Here is a 24695-nt window from a genome sequence, read left to right as displayed (position 1 = left end):
AGAGAGACAGAGGGGGGAGAGAGAGGGAGACAGAGGGGGAGAGAGAGAGAGGGGGAGACAGACGGGGGAGAGAGAGAGGGAGGGGGGAGAGAGAGGGAGACAGAGGGGGAGAGAGACAGAGGGGGGAGAGAGAGAGAGGGGGAGACAGAGGGGGGAGAGAGACAGAGGGGGGGAGAGACAGAGGGGGGGAGAGAGAGAGGGAGACAGAGGGGGAGAGAGACAGAGGGGGGGAGAGACAGAGGGGGGGGGAGAGAGAGGGGGGGAGAGAGACAGAGGGGGGGAGAGAGACAGAGGGGGGGAGAGAGAGAGGGAGACAGAGGGGGAGACAGAGGGGGGGAAAGACAGAGAGAGGGGAGACAGAGAGAGAGGGAGACAGAGGGGGAGACAGAGGGGGGGAAAGACAGAGAGAGGGGAGACAGAGAGAGGGGAGACAGAGAGGGGAGACAGAGAGAGGGGGGCCCCTGCAGTCAGTAACTGTCCCGTGTGTCCGGGCCATGGATCTAGGTCTTATTATAGATCCATGGCCCGGGCCGGTTCTAGGCACAGGCCATACAGGCGGTCGCCTAGAGCGCCATCTGCTGGAGGGGCGCCGCCAGGCACCCTGAGGAAGGACAAACAAAACAGTAATAATTTTCGATGCCCGTTGGCGCCCTGAGTCCTCCCTGCGTGTTCTGTCTTTAAATATTAAATATTAACAAAATAGAGAAACAGATAAACAATGACATGTTTCTCACTTGTGGTGCTGAGTCACGTGACGTGCGGCTGCGCACCTCAGAGGGTCCGGTCAGGTGTCACAGAGGGTCCGACAGGTGTCACAGAGGTCCGACAGGTGTCACAGAGGGTCCGACAGGTGTCACAGGTCCGACAGGTGTCACAGAGGGTCCGACAGGTGTCACAGGTCCGGTCAGGTGTCACAGAGGTCCGACAGGTGTCACAGAGGGTCCGACAGGTGTCACAGAGGGTCCGACAGGTGTCACAGGTCCGGTCAGGTGTCACAGAGGTCCGGTCAGGTGTCACAGAGGTCCGGTCAGGTGTCACAGGTCCGGTCAGGTGTCACAGAGGTCCGGTCAGGTGTCACAGGTCCGGTCAGGTGTCACAGGTCCGACAGGTGTCACAGAGGTCCGACAGGTGTCACAGAGGGTCCGACAGGTGTCACAGGTCCGACAGGTGTCACAGAGGGTCCGACAGGTGTCACAGAGGGTCCGACAGGTGTCACAGGTCCGGTCAGGTGTCACAGAGGTCCGACAGGTGTCACAGAGGGTCCGACAGGTGTCACAGAGGTCCGACAGGTGTCACAGAGGGTCCGACAGGTGTCACAGGTCCGACAGGTGTCACAGAGGGTCCGACAGGTGTCACAGAGGTCCGACAGGTGTCACAGAGGTCCGACAGGTGTCACAGAGGGTCCGACAGGTGTCACAGAGGTCCGACAGGTGTCACAGAGGTCCGGTCAGGTCGTCAAAGCCCTCAGGTGCGCAGTACCGAAAGAGAAGAACCGAGGAGGAGGCCCAATATAAAGGGAACATTATGTCATCTTTTTTTAAATGCCGTTTTGTGTGAAGACGGTGTGTAGCTCGCTAGCTAGGTTGAAATAAAGCAACTGGCTCAACACGCTGGACAAAGACACTGACAGCTACTGAGAAGGATCAATGAATCAAAGGAGAGGCGAACCCGTCCGGACGCGCCGCCGGGGCGGGTTGTGCGCTGTTGTTTATTGTGACATGGTAGTGGATCTTTTATTAGGTGACTATAAATGTTAATAACTGCTGCAAGCTGCAACAGTTGTCCTGTTCTCGCCTAGAGCCGGCCCTGCGTGTGTCTGCTGCTGACACATGTCGGAACATCGTCTGTGGATCGTATAGAGTCCAATGAGAACCGAGCTCGAGTTCGGTGAACGCGGAGACGGTGCCGCTCCCGTCCAGCGGGTGGCGCTGCAGCACCTTCCGCCATCTTGGGAGAAGCGCCGGAGAAGAAGCCGCTGTTGTGTTTCCCGCTGCTCGCTGACTCTGGACGGACCTGGACCTGTGGACCTGTGGACCTGTGGTTCTGTGGACCTGTGGTTCTGTGGACCGCGTCTGAAGCCTGAGAGGGATTTCCTGTCTTTCCAGAAGCTTCCGGGGACAAACACGGTAAAACGCTCCTGTCCGGTCTCGTTTCTGCCCGTTTCAGCTCGAGGACGGAAGTGAAGCTAAGCTAGCGAGCGGGTCTCGGGTGGATCTAGAACTTTCCTCGGGCCGTAGGTCCACTTCACCTCAGGCTGCCCAGAGAACGGCACCAGTGCTGACGTAACGTTACATCACAGGTCAACATGTCGTTGTTAACTCAGTTTCCCTGCCCGGGTCGCCTGTCGCCCTCCGGCAGGTGAGACAGGTGAGACGGGTGAGACGGGTGAGACAGGTGAGACAGGTGAGACGGGTGAGACAGGTGAGGCAGGTGAGACGGGTCGCTGGACGGGTCACTGGGTCTCACTGCTCCTGTCCTGCCTTCACCATCAGGGTTTTTAGGTTGGTGCCGTGTTAAAGTTGCACCCGGCTCAGTCCAGTGATTTAATTCTGCCACGATGCAACAAACTACAGAAACAAACACGTCCAGGATCAGACAGTTAACTGGGTCAGACAGAAGTTCGGCAACTGTGGAAACATTTTCTTGGGGAACAAGTTAAAGAGTTATTACTGATTGTACACATTAAAGTGTTCACAGGCGCTGGGCAGTGCTGAGAGGTAAAAAGCCTTTTGTGGCTGCAGAGGAAGCTGCATGTAATCTGATCAACTGCCTCCAGTGATGTCATTCAGGGGCTGAGTTGCATTGTGGGTAATGTAGGTCACTGGTCTGCCACTGCACTCCTATAACACCGTTGGACTCATTATGGACCGTTCAAAATGATCAAAATCAATACAGCAGAACCAGATACCTCTTTGATCCTCACTTTCTACTGTCTGTGCAAACAGACAGACTGCTTCCTACATTACCCACAATGCAACTCAGCCACCAAGTGACATCACTGGAGGCAGATTACCTTTCATTCAGTTAATTCATTATCAGAACAGTCGCGGATAAATTGTGAAGGCTTAATTCAAACTCTTTGTCATTAACTTGCTTTTGACAATAATTATTTTCCTCCTGAACCTTTTTTTAATTGAAACAAAGAAGTTGAGTGTCGTCTAAACTCGGGCAGTCGTATAAGATCTGTCCCTCCATCACACGAGCTGTAAACTGACAAAACTCAGATTAAATCAGCAGCTGTCCTTCTGTTTGTATCCGGTGTAGGCTGGATGGCTCTCTGCTGGTTCTTGGTCCACGTCCTCCTCTTCACCAGCTCCTCGGCTCACAATGACTTCTTCACCTCCATCGGTGAGTACTTTTGTGTTTTCCCTCTGTTCATTCGGACATCTTCCTCCCCTGCTTCCTCTGTGGATATGAATTAATAAAAGAAAAAGCTGAGAAACATCAGAAAACTGCTGCATTTGTTCTTCAGCTGTCTTCAAGTCTGATACGGAGACGCCGTCGTGGTTTCTTTTTAAATTAAATAAAAACAAAACCAGAGTCTTTTCTCCATCAAACCAAAGAGGACTGAACTGTGTATTTCAAAGAAGAAGAGGGACTCACAACTTTCAGGTACTGAAAATACAAAAACATCTCCTCAGACCTGCTTTGGGTTTGTCTGGAGGCAGAAATCCAGACAAATAAAACCAAAGCATGTATTGATACCACACAGGGGAGAGTACACCTGAAACAAATGATCGATAAGTTGATTGACTGAAAATTAATTGCTAGTAATAATTTTGATAATCAGTTTCTTTTTGGGCCAAAATCGGGTCATCAAATGTGTCACAAGTACCTCATAATGATGATCAAGTAGTGTACTTGAGTAAATGTACTTGGTTACATTCATCACTGCAAAATCCTAATAAATATCACAATAATTGCAATATATATTTATATTGTTTTTTATCATATCATACACCACTTACTGAAAATAACTGTTAGCTGCAGACCCATAAATGTTGTTTGTGATTTGGGTGAACTGGCCCTTTAATGTAATTTTGCTGTCTGTGTTCTCAGGTCACATGACTGACCTGCTGTTCACAGAGAAGGACCTGGTCAACTCTCTGAAGGACTACATCACAGCGGAGGAGAGCAAACTGGAGCAGATTAAAAAGTGAGAGATCAGACGACACATTGGACCCCGACCGATCAGCTGGTATTCTTAACAGTATCACCAGGCTCCCTTAACAAATCTGCTAATTTTAGGAGTTGTTGAGTAGCGTTAAACTTTTTAAACATTGTGAAACTCTGTCTCTGACAGACTCTGAATCATTGTCTCCTTCTTGTAAATTCAGCATTAAATGAAAACAGTAAGTTGTGTGTTTCCTTGTAAAAAGTGTCAGTTTGTGGCAGCATGGCTGCACCAGCCTGTCTGCTTCTGTGTCTAAAGTGCTAAAGTCTGACCTGCCAACATTTAGCAGCTGTTTGAACACACTGTTTACACTGATTTCACCATTTACACTCAATTTATGACAGAAGAAACATTTTATTGATCTAAACATGTCACATTTTACAGATACACTAAACAGTAACCAGTATAGGCGACTTCTTTGTCCCCAGACTCCCTTAACAAATGTGTCAGTTTAGTGAGTTGTTGAGTTGGAGACACTTTATAAACTGTGTGAAACTCTGTCTCTGACTGATTCTGACTTATTTGTTGCTTCTTGTAAATTCAGCAAATGTTCAACATGAACTTCTTTCTGTCTTTGAGTAGAAACATGGAGTCTGTTTGTCTCGGTGATGGATGTTATTGTACGATGTTTGTATTATTTGGTGTGAACTGACGGAAAGAGAGCTGAACACTTGATATCGGATCTGTTGTGTATGTGACCTGCAGCCTCTGGTTTCAGTCTGAGTGTTTGATGCCTCCGGGGAAAAGTTGTTCTGTTGTACTCACTAAACAAAAGACACATTCAGTTTGAACAGGGGGGAAGTTTTACTGAAACATTATCTGAGCTGAGAACAGACTCAGTTTTGTGTGGCTGCAGATCCAAGAAGTCCAGTTGCACTAACAGATCACTACAAGCACTGCTGTGTGTGTGTGTGTGTGTGTGTGTGTGTGTGTGTCCAGGTGGGCGGACAAACTGGACGTCCTTTCTGCAGCAGCCACTCAGGACCCCGAGGGGTTCCTGGGACACCCGGTGAACGCCTTCAAACTGATGAAGAGACTCAACACAGAGTGGGGGGAGCTGGAGAGCCTGGTGCTCACTGACGTGTCTGATGGTACACACACACACACACACACACACACACACACACACACACACACACACACACACACAGATCAGATTCAGACAGCAACTCAAACTGATCCTGCGTTATGTTCTTCTTCTGTGGTGTTTCAGTGTTCATCTCTAACCTCACCATCCAGAGGCAGTACTTCCCCAACGATGACGATCAGATCGGCGCCGCCAAAGCTCTGATGAGGCTGCAGGACACCTACCAGCTGGACACCGGCACCATCTCCACCGGAGAGCTGCCAGGTCAGCACAGCCACGAGGCGGAGACGTCACGGGGGACGTCTGATTCATTTTTGTAGCGGTTAGAACATTTAAATGACTTCTTTTACGGTCAATATTTAGCAAATAAGAGATTTTGAAAAACATATTATGTGCATATTGTCATAATTTCACAGGAAAAAAGTCAATTAAAAAAAAAAAAAAATTTAATGAGAAGTTTTTATATTTAGAGAATAAAGTAATAGTGTTGCATTTATTTAGTCTTAGAAAATAGAAGAATTCAGTTTTAAAGTCTGTTTCAACATCACAACAACGTCTTCAAGTTAACAAACCACAGATTTTTCTCAGAGCGTTTAACGTTTAACAATCTTTAAGACTGTCAGCTTTTTCTTAAAGGAACAGTTCAACCAAAACTGAAAATCCAGTCATTTTCTCCTCCCCCCTGAACAGTCTGAACTTTCAGTCAGTGTCCGTTTGCTCTCAAAGATGAAAACACGGCTCATAGTTTGTTGTTTGTTGTTTTCTGCCCAGGCTCGTCCTTGGCCGCCTCTCACCGGAGCGTCCTGACTGTGGACGACTGCTACGACCTCGGGAAGGTGGCGTACTCGGAGGCAGACTACTACCACACGGAGCTGTGGATGGTTCAGGCCCTGAAGCAGCTGGATGAGGGAGAGATGTCCAGCACCGTGGACGCCGTCACCATCCTGGACTACCTGAGCTACTCCGTCTACCAGCAGGGGGACCTGGAGAGATCGCTGGACTTCACAAAGAGGCTGCTGGAGCTCGGTCAGTAACACGAAGCACTCAGCAGAGAGAGAGAACAGTCCTGTCAGTATGAGTCATGAGTTAAAAGCTTAGTCGGCACAAAAGCCTCCTGAAGTTTTCCTAAACTCTTTTAGGTATTTTTGTAACTAGTCATGTCACATGATTGCACTAGTAGATGACAGAACGTCTGTTCCTTCTGACCTTCGGTTTGACCTGGATTATAATTCTTCCTGTTAAGATCCGACGCACCAGCGAGCCAACGGGAACCTGAAGTACTTTGAGTATCAGCTGGCGAAACAGGAAAAGATGGGCGCGAGCGAGGAGGCACAGACTGAGGAGACACAGAGGAAGGGTCGACCTGACGATTACCTGCCTGAGAGGAAGAAGTACGAACGGCTGTGTCGCGGCGAGGGCCTCAGGATGGTGAGGAGAGAGAAACACTTTCACACACATCTGCTGAATTTCATCAAAGTCATCCTGCTGGTCTGTTCTGTCAGACTCCTCGCAGGCAGAGCCGCCTCTTCTGCCGTTACTTCGACAACAATCGGCACCCGAAATACGTGATCGGTCCCGTGAAGCAGGAAGACGAGTGGGACCGCCCCCGCATCGTACGATACCTGAACATCGTGTCGGACAAGGAGATGGAGAAGGTCAAAGAACTGGCCAAACCCAGGGTGAGTCAACACATCAGCTCACCCTCAGTGATCAAACCCGTTTGCTTCTGTTGAAGGATCCCTGTGGAGTTTCACATAATTCTACTGATCAGCAGCTGCTGTTGGTGTTGACATGCTAACATATGTAGCAATATGCTAAGAAAGCACAGAAAGAAGACGGAGATGCTAGCAAGCAAACATGGATGTAAACCATGCACGTTTAACACTGATCAGTCTGTTAGCATGACATCATGACCTGGAGTCCATTAGCTTTAGCCACAGTCTTTAGCATGACATCATGACCTGGAGTCCATTAGCTTTAGCCACAGTCTTTAGCATGACATCATGACCTGGAGTCCATTAGCTTTAGCCACAGTCTTTAGCATGACATCATGACCTGGAGTCCATTAGCTTTAGCCACAGTCTTTAGCATGACATCATGACCTGTCGGTTGGACACAGCATTTACAACCAGCTCATGAGGCTAACATTAGCTTAATTAGCTAGCTTAACATCTTATAAAATCTTCACTCAGCACATCTGTCAGACCTCAAGTATACACACAATGTGATTTTAATGATTTTGTACAGAACTTTATTTATAATATAAACGCCACAGGGAACCTTTAACCTGCTTACAGTTAAGAATGCTAACATGCTAATTGTTGACATGTAGCTTTTAGCACTTTAGCATGCTTACAGTGAATGTGTCCATGTCCATTGTTGTGTGAGGGGGCGTCTGCTGTCAGCAGCCCTGCAGCAGAACAACATGAGGTTACAGAGCAGACTGTCACCACTTCATGTTACCGTGTTTCTCTCTATGTTTCTGCTTTGAAGATCTGTTGGATGGAAACATTTCTCTGTTTGTAACTTCTGTGAGCTGATTCTCAGCACATTAATCTATGGGGAGGGGCGTCAGGAACAATTCACAAAGAAAGATGACATCAGTTCTAGTTAAAACGCCAAAAGTAATGTAAAATGATTATTTCAAGTAGAAGGTGGAAACGCCATGTTTGTGACCCCGAATACACGAGTGCTGAGCATCCTGTTACAGAGAGTAAATATCCTGTTAGATTAGCATTAACTCCACACAGGCAGGGTTAGCACGGTTTTTCTTTGGCAAAGAAAGAAAAAAAAGTACAACAAATATTCGCTTTTCATAATTTTATTGGTTTGAGAACCAGCTCCAAAGTAAACTTGTTAAACGGTGGAGCTTTAGCTCACCTGAGTCACGTGCATCATGTCTTTACTCTGTGTATGATCAGGTATCAATAAGGAAATCGACCTATAAGCAGAATGGATTATGACATCAGGTTTCAATAAACTCTGATCAGTTCACATTAAAGTCATGTGATCATCAGCTGACGCAAAGAAACATGTTTTCTGCTGCAGGTTGAAACATTAAAACATCCACTGAACAAACAGAGCAGTGGTGGAAAGTAACTGAGTACAATTACTCAATTACTGCACACGTACAATGCTCAGGTACTTGTACTTAACATGAGTATTTCACTGTACTTTTACTACATGAGGCTGACTCTACTACTGTACTGTTACTACCATGTGGTATCACAGTACTTGTACTTGAGTACTTCTTCCACCACTGGTCATGATGAACTCTGGGCTTTTGTGTTGAACATATGAAGCGCTCACACACACACACACACACACACACACACACACACACACACACACACACACACACACACACAATGTCAGTATGAATGAGTGTGTGTGTGTGCGCGCGTGTGTGTGTGTGTGTGTGTGTGTCGGGGGGGTTGGTGTGTGTCTCCCTGTAACTGTCGGCCGATTGGCTCCACAGCTGCGTCGAGCCACCATCTCCAACCCGCTAACCGGCGTGCTGGAGACGGCCCACTACCGCATCAGTAAGAGGTAAGAGGGACGTCTGCAGGGAGACCCTCACCCTCCTGCCCTCCACCCCCTGTGTCCCCCAACATGTCCTCCCCCTCTCTGTCAGCTGCTGTCCTGGTAAGAGCAGGAAAATACAGTATGTTTACTGTCACTCTCTACTCGTACTAAATATTGTACTTTTTACTCCACTACATTTATCTGACAGCTTTAGCTACTAGTTACTGTAAAGATTAAGATTTTTACACTCAAACAATGTGATGTTTTGTTGTAAATTAAACTTGTCAACAGTTTATACAAGTACAGCTGAAAGAAATCGAATAATCAACTGACAGAAAATATATTTTCAACTTTTTTTGACAATGGGAAGATCTAATACAGGTCATATCGTTTGTTTCATGTAGTCATTGATTTTCCGTTATAAAATCTAGTCAGCTGTTTCCATAAAACCTCATAAAGTATCTGTTATTTTATGGCAAAAGACAGATGTCAATTAGAAAGCACCCTGAGGGCAGCAGTGACAGTAGTGACAGTCTGCTCCGTCACTAATGTCCACATCAGTATCGTCTTCTTCTCACTGGCTGTTGCCAATCATGGTTGCGATTATGACTTCTGCAGTGGACACAGACCAGAAGGACTTTTGACATTATGAATATAAACTGCCTCACAGTCGGGCCCAGGAGCCTGGAGAGATATGAAATGATTACGCTACAGTTACCGTAGACCTGGTGGAGTTGTAGTGGGAGAAACTGTCTCATATCTTTGTCTTTGTCTTGCGTTTTCTTGCTCGTGCGAGCCGGACCAGCGTCCACGTAATCACTCCTCGCCGCCCGCTTACGTTTCATCAAACCGTCTTTCCAGATGAGTCTTACCATCAAACGTAATCTCTGTTGCAGACCTCACAAACAACCAGACTATTGTCCAGTTGTCTTTTTTTTTTTTGGTGGTGCACTGTGAACAACGTCAGCGCTGTTGGACATTTTGTTTTTTTGTTTATCACTCGCAGACCAGTGTCCAATAGCAACAGAGGCGGTGCACTAACGTAACTCACAAAAGTAACACAAGAGTCTGGCTCTGTACTTAAACCTTAAATGAGATTTAGGGACGCTGTGGAGAATGAACATCTTAGCTTCAGTCAACCAATTAGTCTCTTTAAAATCGGGCCATCAGCAAACTCAAAGTACATTTGTATATCGGTGCAGGACGCCACATCGAAGTTCTCTCATCTCTAATGTTAAAAAACGATTTCTGATTCATATCTTTGAATCTTTGCACTCCTTTTTAAGATGACCCAAAGCAGAGAGAAGTAGAAACACCAGAGAAACTTCAAACTGAGAATTTTGATTTGATATTCTGTCAGTTCACCAAAAAATTATTCTCTTACTGAATCTATAGAAACCTCTGAATGTAGAAACTAAAAACATGTACTGTGGAGTTTAAAAATGTGATTTTCAGATTTCCTGCTCTCACCAAGGAAAAACAGCTGCCCCTGTTTTTCTGTCTGAAGAGGAAACGGGCTCAAAGCTTTCTGTTTGACTCTCGTTATCTCTGTTTGTCCGCGAGGCAGCAGGAGACGTGACAGACGGCTTCAGCACGTCAACAAACCACATTTAACTCAGTTACTTTGGTTGTTGTAGAGACATTTCACCCACAAGGTTTCACTGAAGTCCTGAAAGAAACTGGAAATAGACTCAAATATCAGAATTGTTCGTTTTTCTTCTGTAGTCATCTGACGACCCCTCAGATTCATCTGGTGACCCTCCACAGGGGCTAATCCAGCCTCCCGCACACTTTAACCTGTATCGGAGTATTTTTACAGTGTAGTATGAGTATCGTATGTGAACTTTCTGTCCTGAAGCTCCTGTTGTCTCCACGACTGCAGCATCTCCGTGTCAGCCAGTGACCTGTCTCTCTGTCTCTTTCTGTCTCTCTCTCTCTCTCTCTCTGTAACTGTAATGTGATTGGTGAGATAGCTCAGACGTGCGACGGTGCATGACCCTCAGACAGGCAAACTGACCACGGCCCATTACAGAGTCTCCAAGAGGTAAGAGCTGGACAGCAGCGTGGCACCGAGGGCTCACCAGATGATCAAAGATTAAAAAATGAATCCTAAAAAAAGGCAAAAATATTCTAATATGTACAAAACACTTGCTCCAAGTTGAGTATTTTTTCAATGTGAGGTAGTGTAAATATGTTTAACCTCTGCAGGCCTCTGAATCAGTCTGTAAATCTTAAGTTTAGCAGCTTTATAAGCAGTTTAAACATATTTTTATACATGTTTTTTAACACATTATAATGTAGTTGTAAGCAGATTTAAACCCAGTTTCCAGTTTTATTAAATACACATAACTAAAAATAAGTAGGTCTGCTATAGTGGCACTCAGTAGAGTGCATACCTTCACCAAGGCTCAATCTAATATCAAATTAAACAAATAAATCTACTAGCTTCAAATTGTTGTCCCTCACAGATGCCTCCCACCTGCATACCCCTTCATCAAGATCCTTTTTCGGATCATTATTCCCTGAAAAATTAACCAAACTGTCTCACAATGTTACGAAAGAGAGAAGTAATTCCTGGTTCTGTCTCTTTATCTGGACCAGCACCAAAACTTGATAAGGTCTGTTCTGGGCTGCGAGAATCAGTTCAGTTCTGTTCAGTAGTTTTTGTGTAATCCTGTTCACAAACCAACAAACGGTGAAAACATCCACCACTTTTATTTTGTAACGTCATAGTTTTGCGATTCTGGAAATGTTTCAGGAAACGTGGGAGAAACTGTCCCTTCCAACACATATACGTCTTTTTTTAACACCGACCATGATTTTGTAAACGGGAAATAATAAGTGAACTGGGGGTAAAAATAAGAAGAGACCAGGTTGAAAAATGTCCCAACCAGGATCCAAACCTCCTCAGTGAGTCCTTCACGCACTCGCTCAGCCGCGGAGGCTTGATCCGGAAACAGTTTTGGTCAAAGTTAAATGATGATCGTGGAGCAACATGAATTCTGATGTTCCAGCAGTTTGTGTTGAAGCTGAGGTGTTTCTGATACGATCTCTTCTTCCTGTTTCCCTCCTCACTCTGTTTCGTTTATTGCTGCTTTGCCCAGTGAATCTTCAGTGATCAGTAACTTGACTCTTTGTGTTTCTTAGGCTCATTTATGCTCCCTTTACATGCAACAATAGATTTGTCCGTCTTAAACCATGTAACTGCCCATCGCATCCTTTACATTGGTTGGATGTTGAATGAGCAGTTTGTAAGATGAGGCCAGAATTTTGGTTAAAATCATTCAAAAAACAACGGTGTAGAGATGTCTACTGAAGTTAGCATGCTAACCAGTTAGCCCCGGCCTGTCCTGATGGTCTGACAGCCTGTAGTTTCAGCTGGGAGATGTAGTTCACTGCTGAGTCGAACAAGTCAACAACATAAACTCACTAAATGTGAAGAAAGGAAATATTTTGACACTTATTTTCCTTCTAAACAGAAAAATCCACCGTCTGAACTCAAGTTTCTCTGTGACTGAACTCAGACGAGCTTCATCGCCTCGTTAACTCATCAAACGCACTTCATTCAAACTGAGTCACAGTCACCAGAACAGTGTTGGTTTGTCACCTCTGGTTCGGTCCAAATAAATCCTCAGTTCACAGAGTAACGTGAAAATATTCTGACTCTCTCTCTGTCCTCTCCTGTCCTCTCCTGTCCCGCCTGTCATAGTCCTGGTCAGAGCCGCTGTAAATCACCTCTGTACTGTGTCCTCTGTCTCCACACTGATGCTGCATTCCAGTTACATGGGAGACCACTCGCCCGAGTTGCGAAGTGGGAAATCTCGCAGCTGTCTCATGACATTTCACGAGGCAACGCCCCCTTTTGGTCGGAATATCCACTGTCCGACTCGGTGCTCCTGAGAGTTCACCGAGTTGAGCGAGGACAGACAAACGACTCGTCAAAAACAAAGATGGCTGCGCCCATAATTGATGTGTTTTCTTTGTATTTGTACCAAGTCGGTTGTTTTAATGTCGATTTTAAATGCTCTTACACATTTGATTACATTGCTGCTTTAATCCGGTCACCAATTTATGCATTGCACGGTCTTGCTGTGCAATACAATGTAAAGTTTTGTTTTCGAGCTGGTTTGCTAAAGAGGCTAATGTAGCTAACAATAACAATGACTAGTCTGCTACTGCCCTGATGGCGTCCATGTTCTTCCGACTCGTCGTGTAGCGACACAAACGGGAACGCTGTTTGTGCTACAAGCCAGGAAATGACGTCACGTTCTCGCGTAAGAGCAACTCGGGCGAGTGGTCTCCCATGTAACTGGAATGCAGCATGAGTTCAGTCCCGGTCTGAGTTCAGTCCAGTCGCAGATTGTGGAGTATCAGTATCTGACGCTGAGCATAAGTGAGCCTTCAGTGCGGTGACAGACAGTGAGACCGTTTCCTCCTCTCTCCTCTCTCAGTGCTTGGCTCGGAGCGTTCGAACATCCGGTGGTGGACAGGATCAACCAGAGGATCGAGGACCTCACTGGCCTGGATGTCACCACCGCCGAGGACCTGCAGGTAAGTGATAATCGAGCTCACAAGACACAATTCAAGGTTCAAACTCTTATTTAATCCAGTATATTTCCATAATTTTGGTGATCTTCTGTCTGTGCAGGTGGCTAACTATGGTGTCGGGGGACAGTATGAGCCTCACTTTGACTTTGGACGGGTAAATAAACGCTTTTAAACTTCACTTTTAGTTGGAGGAAGCTGATTTCATGCCTTCATGGCCAAAAGTATGCAGACACTTGAACAGTGCAGCCACATGTGATCGTGACACCATCAATGAGCTGCTAAATAATAATGAACCTGCAGGGGTTTAATTACATTTAGAAACAACAGCATCGTTTTTCAGTTCATGTCAGTTGCTCCATCTACTTCATACTGAGCTACATGTTCCTGGCAGCTTTAGTTACCAGTTACTTCACACATGTGTTTTGTTTGTTGTGTGTTTTCAGAAAGATGAACCAGATGCTTTTGAAGAGTTGGGGACAGGAAACAGAATCGCCACCTGGCTGCTTTACGTCAGTAGTCGTCGCTCTGTGTTTCCGCTCTTATTTTGAAACTCTGAAGTCGGATGATAAACTGTCTCCTCCTTCATGCTGCAGATGAGCGACGTACAGGCAGGGGGCGCCACAGTCTTTACTGACATAGGAGCTTCTGTCTGGCCCAGAAAGGTACAGTTCACTTCAAATAACTGCTGATTGTTAGATTAACCTGCCGACATACAAAACATTATGTTGCCTGACTGAAGTGCTGATAGATTCTCCTCCCACCTCCTCTTCCTCTCATCTTTAAAGGTGAGGAAATGCTAATGAGCAGAGAAAGAGCTTCGCTGACTATAAACAAACTGACCTTAAAGGACAACACAATTTATACTGTTTTACTTTGTTTGTATGTGGCGGACCCTGCCACCTTTCTAGCTTCAGACAGTGTTCTGGGACCTTACTTTCCTCTGAGAACAGCTCGTTTATTCACTGATGGAAGCAGTTTGTGTTATCACCTCATTAATATTGTAAATATTAAAATTCTCAGTTCTAATTTCTTCTCAAAAATGACACAGTGCCTCTTTAATGAATCCAGTAGAACCGCATGGCTCTGGTTCTGTTCAGCGTACAGCAGTAAGCTGCAGCGAGCAGTTTGAGACAAACCCTTGAGAAAAATCTAGCAGCCGCTGTCTTATTTTGACCGTCAGCTTCGTGTAGCAACATGTGAAAAATAATGAAAGGAGATCAACACGAGGGAAATACTTGAACAGTATGCTCCTCTCCTCTAACTGAGCCGTCTTGAGGCAGGTTACTGTCGTCACTGCAGCCGACTAACCCTCGACTGAGACTGCGTCAGGGGTCAGAACCTGCGGCTCTTTTGCCTCTCTGCATCGGATCCCTGTGGATTCGTTTCTCCCTTGTTTTTTTTTATCGTCATCACTGTTTTAGGCCGACAGTGATTCTTACATCCTCTGACAGTAAAAATGCGCGGCATGCATGCAGAATTGCTTCTGTTCTATCAAGTTGTGAAGTTGTGGTGGATATAGGTGAAAAATGTATCACGTTATAAGTGTTTCATATCAGTCGATATAGATAATTATTGATTTTTAAATTTTTTTTAACCTATTTGAATGAACAACCAGGAGAATAGAAGGCTGAATTTAAATACTTTTATTTTAAACGTACCGTTAAACCTTTAAAAACAGGTCAGCACAACTATGAAAAACAGTCAAATAAATAAAGATACTGGTCAATGTGCAAATATAGACATTAAATAAATGCTAATCAAACAAAATGTGCAAAGTATTTTGTAAATAAGAAATTAGTGTACACCTGAGGTAGAACTAACATCTTTGACATGTAACAAACAGTAACATGTCCGTATCAAACCAGCATACAATTATAAAAATAACTCAAAAACAACTCAAACATGGTTTCACTGCAAGGAAAACTGTTTCACCTTCTCAGGCTTTAAGGCCGTACTGGTATATGGAACAACATACACAAATACATAACAATCGCAATGAATATCTCTTCTTCACATCAAGCAAGCAGATCAATAAGGAGCAATAAACAAACATGTCTAACAAAGTATTTTAAATTTGTGCATAGTGCAAAGTATTTTGTGAACGTAGAAATCAGAATAAACTTGAGGTTGTCTGAACTTCTGTGAGATGAAACAAACCTGTTACCCGGTCCAGTCATATATGGAAATATCAAACCAGCATAGGAAAAAAATAACTCAAGCAAGCACAATTCAACCACTGCAGATTTTGGGCAAGGAAAACAAACTGGCTCACCATCTCAGGTTTTAAGGCTGCCCTGGTACAATCAAATTGGAAAGTTGCGCTCATGTAGCTTCCACCTCTCCAGGGGGTCAGACTCACTGTGCATCAAGGCACTTCAGGCAGCTTTCCAGCTCGCTTCAACGTTTTGTTCGTCCTGGAAAAGTGCTTTCGGCCGGGTAGATTGTAACGGGGTCAAGCACGTGAATAAGATTCTTGTATCCAGACTTCTCAACTGTTCTGAGCGGTAGCAAGTCCTTCGCTAAATGATACGCCACTGCATCCGTTATTTCTTTATAACGTTTGGTCGTATGGCACTGCTGCCGAGTACTAGGGATGGGCATTTCAAGCAGAACTACTATTCGATAATCACAGGGAACTAATCGATTATTTTTCGACTAATGAATCAGTGGTCAACTCCACTGCTGTCTGCAGGAGATCATAGAGAAGGACCTTTTTAAAGTCTGTTCAGCTCAGTACTTTTAATCAAATCTCTTCAGTTTCTCACCATCGTCCATGTTCGTGCTCTCAGACACTTCCTGTTTCTGCTGCTTCATAATAAAAGCCTTTGAATAACAAAATAATGGGGGACTTTTATTGTGAAGAATTTAGCAGCGAGGCAGGAAGTCGCTGCTAATTTCCAACCCTCTTGTTGATGCTCACGTGGTTGTCGTTCAAGTTGTCGTTCTTGGCCCTTAATAGCAGTGAATTATGTGTCAATAAAGTAATAGATTACTGCACTGATGGTTTGTTCCTGTGTGTCACCAGGGGACGGCGGTGTTCTGGTACAACCTGTACCCCAGTGGAGAAGGAGACTATCGGACCAGACACGCTGCCTGTCCCGTTCTAGTCGGCAACAAGTGGGGTGAGTACTTTTACTTCACTGAGAGAGTTTTTCTACACTGAGGTTCTTCCAGTGCTGCTGATCGCTTAGTGATGGTGGAGACATCTCAGCTGGAGATGGTTGTTTTTAAAACAGTTTTACAAATCTGTTTTTCTTCTGTCCGTCTGCAGTTTCCAATAAATGGATCCATGAACGAGGGCAGGAGTTCAGGAGGCGCTGTGGCCTCCAGGAGACAGACTGACGACCACCTCTCCTCCTCCTCCTCCTCCTCCTCCTCCTCAGCCATCAGTCTTCAAGCTGCTGAACCTGAGGCTGCACATGTGATCTGACACATTTACTATTATTTGTGTGTGTGTGTGTGTGTGTGCGTGTGTGTTTCCACTGATTACTCCTTTTTTAAAAGCCGATCATCAGCATCAAAGCTTCAGATATTAAAGGGGCTCTATGTGGTTTTGTAGAAGAAATTCAATCTGAGAATTTTAATATCTACAATATTAATGAGGTGATAATACAAACGTTTGTCCATCAGGGAATAAACGAGCTGTTCTCAGAGGAAAATAAGGTCCCAGAACACTGTTTGAAGCTAGAGAGGTGGCAGGGTCCGCCACATATAAACAGAGTAAAGCAGTATAAATTGTGTTGTCCTTTAAGGTCAGTATGTTTATTCAGTCATGAAGACAAAGAGAGTTTGATTATTCAGTTTGTTTCTCTGCTCGTTAACATTTCTTTAACAAAACTACAGACTGCTCCTTTAAACTACAGACTATAATTCCTTAAAATACAGTCATATGTTACACAACATTTATTGATCACTTAACAAACACCGAATTTGGAAACCGTTCAGTTGCACCGTGAATTACAAAGTATAGAATAATCTGCAGGTTGAAGTTACGGAGCACTTGTTACATTATTTAATTTATTTATTTATTCGTCATTTAATCCACGCAGAAAACCCTTAAAAACAAATTACGACTTTGATTAATCACACATTTGGGGTAAAACCCTGAGGTTGCACATTTTAATAATAATTGAATAACGTTCTTTTTGAAATATAAATGTCTGACCCAGATTCTCTTCACCTGCCTGAATACTGAATAAAAACTATCAATAAAATATCAATAATTTACACCTCAAACTAGATTTGTCAAGTATTTAATGTTAATGTTTAAATTAATTTAGAGGGCTTGAAGAAGTTACGGGTGTTTTAAAGGTTTGACTTTTCAAATGAATGTAACATTAATGGACCTGTGGATAAAAGGTGATCAGTGCTGATGATCAGCTGATGATCAGCTGATGTCACTGTGTTCTTCAAAGCTTCACTCCACTGTTAGCGACGCTCCACCTTAAACATCTTGTTGTTTTTAAAGCCGCTGCTCTCCACACTGTCACACCTTCTGTAGTTCCTGTTAACAGTGTAATCAGATTACAGTCAAATGTACAGGGTGAAGTCACTCCGTCACTTCTTTATTTTTCACTCCCAACAGGCTCGAATGTGTCGCTGTACAGATGTTAGCTACACGCTAGGGTTATTTTACCTTTTACTCTGTTACATTTACCTGACAGCTTTAGTTACTAGTTACTTTAACATTTGAAGCGGCTACAAGAACTTTCCTTTTTGTTGTTTCTGTTGCCCCCTGTGGACAAAAGCGGTATGAGCAAAGAAACATATTTTAACCCTGTTTATGTTTTCACACTCAGCTGTTTGTAGGTTGCTTGTTGACGAGGTGATGAATCTTTTCGTGTCTGCGTCGGATTAATAACTGTAAAATGACGACAGCTGAACAAGAACACTTTGTTTTATTTCTGTTTGAATCTGCAATTTGATTTTAAGATCGTGATTCGATTCAATTTAAAGGAGCATTCTGTAGTTTTGGGGAAGAAATGATTTCTGAAAACTCAGTAAGTCTGAATTGTATCAGTCCAGTCCTACATTAGCCTGCTGCAGATGTATTTGAGCTACACGTTTCCCTACAAGAAGATAACACTGAAAATAACTTACAAGTGGTGGACCCTGCCACCTCTCTAGATTCAAACAGTGTCTGGGGACCATACTTTCCTCTGAGAAGAGTTTGTTCATTCACTGATGTAAAACATAAATATTTCTGAGTTTCTGAATTTCTGAATTTCTTCTCCAAAACTACTTAGCGCCCCTTTAAAAAGCAATAGCACTGCTATGCTGTTGTTAGACTCACATCTGGATTTGTAAAGATTTATGTTAAAGGTTTATGACCTGACAAGTGCATTTACATTTCCAAACTAGATTGGCACTCAGTAGAGTGCATACCTCCGCAAAGGCTCAACAGTCCGCTTTAATTCAATCAAGCCTGATCCAGTATCAGATAAAATATATTAAATCCTCTTGATCTGGATTTTTGTTTTGATCCACATCAAATTGTTCTCACTCGTAGTTACCAGCTTCATAAATATGGCTGTTTTTTCCATGTAGATTCATTTATTACTTACTGAAAAAACTTGATCTGGATCCACATCAAAAGTTAATGAGGTCTGTTCTGGGCTGAGACACGTCCTCCATCCAAGTTCAGAGGAAATCTGTTCAGTAGTTTTTGTGAAATCCAGATCACAAACCAACAGACGCTGGTGAAAACATCACCTCCCTGCTGGGGGTCATGACTCATAAGTAAGTCACTAAGTCATGTGAAATAATGGAGCAAAATGTTTTACACGAGTGAAGTTTGGACAGAAAACAGGAGTAACTTCGTCCCTCAGCAACAATAAAAATACAAAGAAGGAGTTTTGTACCAAAGAAAGAAACTTTGTAAGAGTTAAATAACTCTGTGAAGCCTCACTGTTGCACTGACTGTGGACTCATTTCTTAGTGTGGACGGTTACCATTAACTCACTCAACACACATGTGGACATGTGAGTGTTGTTTTAACATGACCTGCCCTGAGTCACTGACCTCAGGTCTGTTTCACTGCTGCACAAAACATGTCCGCCTCGCACAGCGTCATCTAACGCAAAGAGACGTGTGGACGCTACACTCCTGTTTGTGTGTGACTGAAGTGACTGTTTTGTTCAAAGAATGTAACTGAAGATATCTGAGTCTGTAAAATATGTTCACAATAAATAAAATATAAAGTACTGCTGCAACACGGACTCATATGTCACTAAAGTTTATTTACAACAATGTGGAATCTACTTAAATACATCAGCTAACATCAGTGTTAGCTTCTCCAACAGGCCAACATTAGTGTTAGCTTCTCCAGCAGGCTAACATCAGTGTTAGCTTCTCCAGCAGGCTAACATCAGTGTTAGCTTCTCCAACAGGCCAACATCAGCGTTAGCTTCTCCAACAGGCCAACATCAGTGTTAGCTTCTCCAACGGGCCAACATCAGTGTTAGCTTCTCCAACGGGCCAACATCAGTGTTAGCTTCTCCAACAGGCCAACATCAGTGTTAGCTTCTCCAACAGGCTAACATCAGTGTTAGCTTCTCCAACAGGCTAACATCAGTGTTAGCTTCTCCAACAGGCCAGTTCAGACTTCCTGAGTCTTCACAACGTACCGAAGTTCTCATCATCATCTTTTAGATGCTGACAGGACGTCAAATATTTGCCTAAAGTAAAGATGGGAAAGAAAACGGATGAATCACTCATCAAACATTCTAATATCAATACTGCTGAACTTTGTTTCAGGCTTTGCCTGAAGTTATGACCTGATGGGGCGACACATTATAATAATGTAATGTTTGTCTTTCAGTCAGAACCTGAGCTAGTTCCTGTTCTTTTTCAACCAGTGAATTATTTTATTCTGTGACATTAAACTGAGAATATTTTGAGGAATGTGATGATTGTGAATTTAATAAAAGCTAAACCGTTCCATCAGTTAACTTTTCTTTGAATACTTTTTGTATGTTAGAAGACCTTTAAGACATCAAAAGACATGTCTTTCCAGAAGGACGTGTTTTCTGTCCCTGTTCCTCTGAACCATGCTCTTCAGATCGGATCATCTCTGTGGATGTTAAAGATTTTTCTTCTATCCGTCTTGAAAAAGACAGACTGCAGCCTACAGAGGCCAACGTTCCCTCAGTCCAGGCCTTCATTTGCTGGTGCCAGTGGACTTGGAGACAGGCCCGCTCCATCTCCCTGTGCTGCTTTCTCCAGGATCCAACCTGTCAATGAAAGTCCGCCTGATCTGATCTTCTCACTCTCCGGGATATAACGTGAGTACGACAGAATGAAATCATTTTCAGACAAACTGTTTTTAGCAGCATCAGTTGCACAAAGTCTTTGTGGGTCCATGTAGTGATCTCCTTTATACAATTTACAAAGTGGTGAACAGCGCCCCGCCCTTGCTTGGTAACGACTGACCCTTTCGAGGATGCCCCCGTCATACCCAATCATGAACTTGCAACAGAAAGGGGTCATGGCGGAGAGGAAACATGGTCCAAAGCACGGCTTAATTTCATGAAGAAAGGTGACAACAGTTCTAGTATAAAGGTGGAAACAGCGGAAATATGCTGAAACATCTTTCTACCCAGCATGAGCTTTAATTCCAGGAACGCCATGTTTTAGACTCTGAATACTGCAGTGCTGAGGCTTCCTGACCGAGCGACACGTCTGTTACAGAGAGTAAACGTCCTGTTAGATTAACATTGACTCCACACAAGCAGGTTCAGCACCACAAAGAAAACATCAATGAAATTGTACAAATATTCTGTCATTTCATAGTTTTATTTAACGGAGAACCAGTTCCAAATGAAACAGTTTAAACGGGGGAGTATTTGCACACCCGGGTCACATGCATGCCTTTTGTCTGCTGTGTCCACACTGTGTTCAGAGATGATGAAACAGTTGAGTTGACACTGACAAACCTGTGTAGGCCTCATTTTTTCTACACGGAAAACTGATCAGGAATGAATAAGGGAATCAATAATTGCACTGATATCAACAAAATGGAATGGATTCCCATCCCCGGTCTTTGTGCTGTATTCAGTTGAGTATATGTCAGAGAGAATGAGACAATGATCACATTAATGTTTTACACAACTTCTGTTGGAATCAGGGTTTTACATCTGCTGAATGAACTGTGTGTAGTTATTGTCCAAGTAGTGAGCAAGCTAACCGCAAGTTAGCCTTTTTTCAAATGCAGACCCCTGACGCAAAGGGGCCCCCTCGCTCCCAGCCCCACTGTCTCCAGGGTGAGTACCTGCCCAAGAAAAAGGCGCCAGGGATCTGCAGCGATGTCGGCAACCCACCCGACCCGTCTTGAACCTCGGACCAAGGAGTCTAATGTGCACGAGCGAGAGAGTAACGTGACAGCAGGGTTTCACCGAGCCCATGGCGTCCCTGCACCTTCGCTTTGGCCAGCATTTGTGTTTTCACGTCGACAGGGATTTTTTTCAAATACCGTTTCTGTCGAAGAGAATTTATTTGAAAAAAAAGCGTTTTTAAAAGTACCTGTGTACCTGTGGACCAGGCATTATTCAACTTTTTTAAATATTCAGCTCAATTATAAATGGTGTGCGATAACTTTTTGTCATTCATATTTTTCATGTATTCCAAAATATTTGTAGTTTTTCTGCGAGATTTTCAAGCACATTGACAACATTTTCAGCTTTTGATGTATTTTGAACTCTTATCTATTCATTTGAACTTTCAGAGGGAACCTCCCTTCAAACTTTGAAATGTTCCTCATCTTATCTACATCTTATTCAAAGCTTAGTAACAATGGAAATCAATGAGACCCAACGATGGAAACAAGACGCCGTCTCTGAATGCGGCATTCCCTGATTCTTACATTTGTGTGTATAGGAGGGAATGTTTAGGACGAGACTGAAGGACTTAACAGAGTGAAGAGGAGCTTATAAATCTTCAAACAAATTCAAATTCAGAAGCAACTTCAACTTCAGAACGAGTCATTTGGCTCAAAAAAATGAATCCACCGATTAACAGCCGCTTCTTTCACAATGAAAGCTTTTTTGGGCCGCAGTGCATCATGTGATGTTGTAGTTACCCGGTTTGGCCAGTATGAAATTTGGCTTTAAAGCCTGGCGCTCTTCCTGGGGCCTTGACCTGAAGGAGGCCATATTCACTGCCCTGCACTCAGTCTTCACACACCTGGAGAATAAGAACAGCTGCATCAGGATGCTGTTTGTTGACTTCAATCTCACCCATGAAGCTGATTGTAAAACTAAACACTCAGTACAACACTCTGCAACTGGATCTCGGACTTCCACACAAGCACACCCCAGGGAGTTCTGATGGCGGCCACACTTCCTCTACATTAGTGCTCGTTCCCAAATTTCTTTACAGAGGAGCAACAGAAAACATCCTGACTGGAAACATCACAAACTGGCATGGTTCATCACGGCCCAGGACAGGCAGGCTCTACAGCGGCTCATTAAAACCACCAGAACATCACTGGTACCATCTATAGAGCATCAGTGACATCAGTAAAGTGAGATGTCTGCACACAGAGCCCAAAGATACTAAAGGAAAACACCCACCCAGCCACAGTCTGTTCACCCTGCTGCCATCTGACAACAGATACAGAAGTATCTGCTGCCGTACCACCAGACTGCAGAGCAGCTTCACTCCTCCTCAGACTGCAGAGCAGCTTCACTCCTCCTCAGACTGCAGAGCAGCTTCGCTCCTCAGACTGTGAGACTGCTGAACTCATCTTGAACGATCCACCATAAAAAATAGTTTTCTTGTGGAACTACAACTAACATTTCATCGTACAACCCTGTGTTGGTAAATGACAATTAAATGAGCCTTGAATATAAATGTTGCAACACTACTGTAGGGACGTCTGGTGGTACTCTGGTACCCTAATATACTCCTGGTTTTTAACAGCTGTACTGAACCTTTTGAAGCTATAAATATTCTTTTTGGCTTAAATCTCTTTCTTAAATTCACAATCATCACGTACAAAGCCACCGGCACAAAACGCATTCAGTTTAATGTGAAGTCTGTTTGAAGTCAAATAGTTTAATATTAGGGTGTGAAAGATAAATACTCCTGATAATAACGTGTACGAATATATTACATGTCTGATGATTACATAAGTGATATCCAGCTGTGTTGACTTAAGAACATTTGATTTACATTAGACTAAGTCCACACGGAACAGAACAGTGTGTTTTCAAAGATCCGCCTGTTGTGATGTCACGGTGCCTTCTGTAGATATAAGACGTGAAGTCGTGAGGCTGTGACAGACTGAAGGAGAAGCAGCAGTTTGTCTCTGTTTCCTCTGAAGGTGAAGCCTCTTCAGTTCAACCTGCAGGTGAGTTCAGACAGGTGAGCATCCGACCAGGAGACAAATTAACTTATTGTCTTTTTGGGATTCTTCCTTCCACCCAAAACGACCGAATTAGCAAAAAGTTGAGCTGAAGGTTGTAAACTTTTGGTCACGTTGCAGATTTTGATTATTTTCATGCATAAATCTACGGTGATGGTGAACGTTGCTCCAGCTGACTTTTGATGCAGTTTTGTGGGGAAGCGCCGACCGTCACTCCCCACTCCCCGTTGTGCTGAGCTTACTGTATTTTCATGGGGAGTGACGCAGACAAAGCCTTTCTACAGTCACGCAATCTGTTCTCTGATTTAATTCTTATTGTGTCTTCAGAGCCTCAGACAGATCCACATCAGCAGTTTGTTACTTCCAGCAAAAACTGACGATGAAGGTGAGTCTGTGAACTGATATTTGACAGAAGTGATTCTATCAAACTGTGAAGAGGCTCGTGATATCTGACTTTGACCACACCGCCCTGAAACTAGAAGCCAAACTGCTGAATCAGTGTGTGAGAGTCAAACCTCGTCCAAATGACAACATCTCCTCTGTTCAGCTGCTCTCAGTCGTCGTCCTCCTCCTGGCTCCAGTGCTCACCAGCTGCATTAAAAAGCAGCCGAGGGACTGCAGTGTCATCCATGTGGACAAGAAACAACCCAGTGGTGTGTACACCATCTATCCTGCCGGACCCAGTTCTGCTGTCCAGGTACTCTTCATCCTCTCTGGGTCGCAGGTTGCATTTAATCACACCAGAAGGTGTTTTCCTTTGAAGGCAGTCACCGAGTTGGATCAGAAGGTTAAACTGTAGAAGCTATAGGTCTGTTGTGTTTCATATGACTGAGCCTACAATTAAAGATATTGGAATGGAAATGATAGAATAGAATAGAATAGATATACTTTATTGATCCCAAGCTGGGAAATTAAGGAAATGATATTTCATTTCCATTCCTGACGTGTGAAGCATCTCTGATAGAAACTCTGTCACCACTTCTGACAGATGGTTCGAC

The 24695-nt window shown here is 44.0% G+C and overlaps 1 protein-coding gene across 4 annotated transcripts; it reads left to right on the top strand.

Annotated features, from left to right (window-relative positions):
• The first annotated feature begins 1996 nt into the window (after positions 1 to 1996).
• On the top strand, positions 1997 to 19546 carry LOC141015333 (prolyl 4-hydroxylase subunit alpha-1-like). Of its 4 annotated transcripts, XM_073489347.1 has the most exons (16): positions 2165 to 2376; positions 2431 to 2501; positions 3265 to 3348; positions 4060 to 4156; positions 5114 to 5265; positions 5388 to 5525; positions 6033 to 6287; positions 6505 to 6689; positions 6764 to 6940; positions 8740 to 8810; positions 13238 to 13337; positions 13435 to 13488; positions 13778 to 13843; positions 13928 to 13996; positions 16360 to 16456; positions 16606 to 19546. In XM_073489347.1, exons 3-16 carry the CDS (start codon positions 3270 to 3272, stop codon positions 16674 to 16676), a joined length of 1611 nt encoding a protein of 536 aa, XP_073345448.1. In that variant the 5' UTR covers positions 2165 to 2376; positions 2431 to 2501; positions 3265 to 3269; the 3' UTR covers positions 16677 to 19546. The 4 variants fall into 4 exon arrangements, with proteins under 4 accessions (XP_073345447.1, XP_073345446.1, XP_073345448.1 ...); XM_073489346.1 differs by lacking the exons at positions 2165 to 2376; positions 2431 to 2501; positions 8740 to 8810 and adding exons at positions 1997 to 2126; positions 10760 to 10830; XM_073489345.1 differs by lacking the exons at positions 2165 to 2376; positions 2431 to 2501 and adding an exon at positions 1997 to 2126.
• Positions 19547 to 24695: the final 5149 nt, after the last annotated feature.

Source organism: Pagrus major, chromosome 20 (assembly GCF_040436345.1).
Source record: "Pagrus major chromosome 20, Pma_NU_1.0".
Classification (NCBI taxonomy): Eukaryota; Metazoa; Chordata; class Actinopteri; order Spariformes; family Sparidae; genus Pagrus; species Pagrus major.
Note: the sequence above shows the minus strand (reverse complement) of the source record. Positions and strands in the feature narration are given on the sequence as shown.

Bases quoted from the DNA above. Each gene is read 5' to 3' on its own strand.
- LOC141015333 (XM_073489346.1), top strand. From the start codon at position 3,270: ATGGCTCTCTGCTGGTTCTTGGTCCACGTCCTCCTCTTCACCAGCTCC. The intron at 5,526-6,032 runs GTCAGCACAGCC...TTTTCTGCCCAG, and splicing joins CTCCACCGGAGAGCTGCCAG to GCTCGTCCTTGGCCGCCTCT. The intron at 13,338-13,434 runs GTAAGTGATAAT...CTGTCTGTGCAG, and splicing joins CCACCGCCGAGGACCTGCAG to GTGGCTAACTATGGTGTCGG.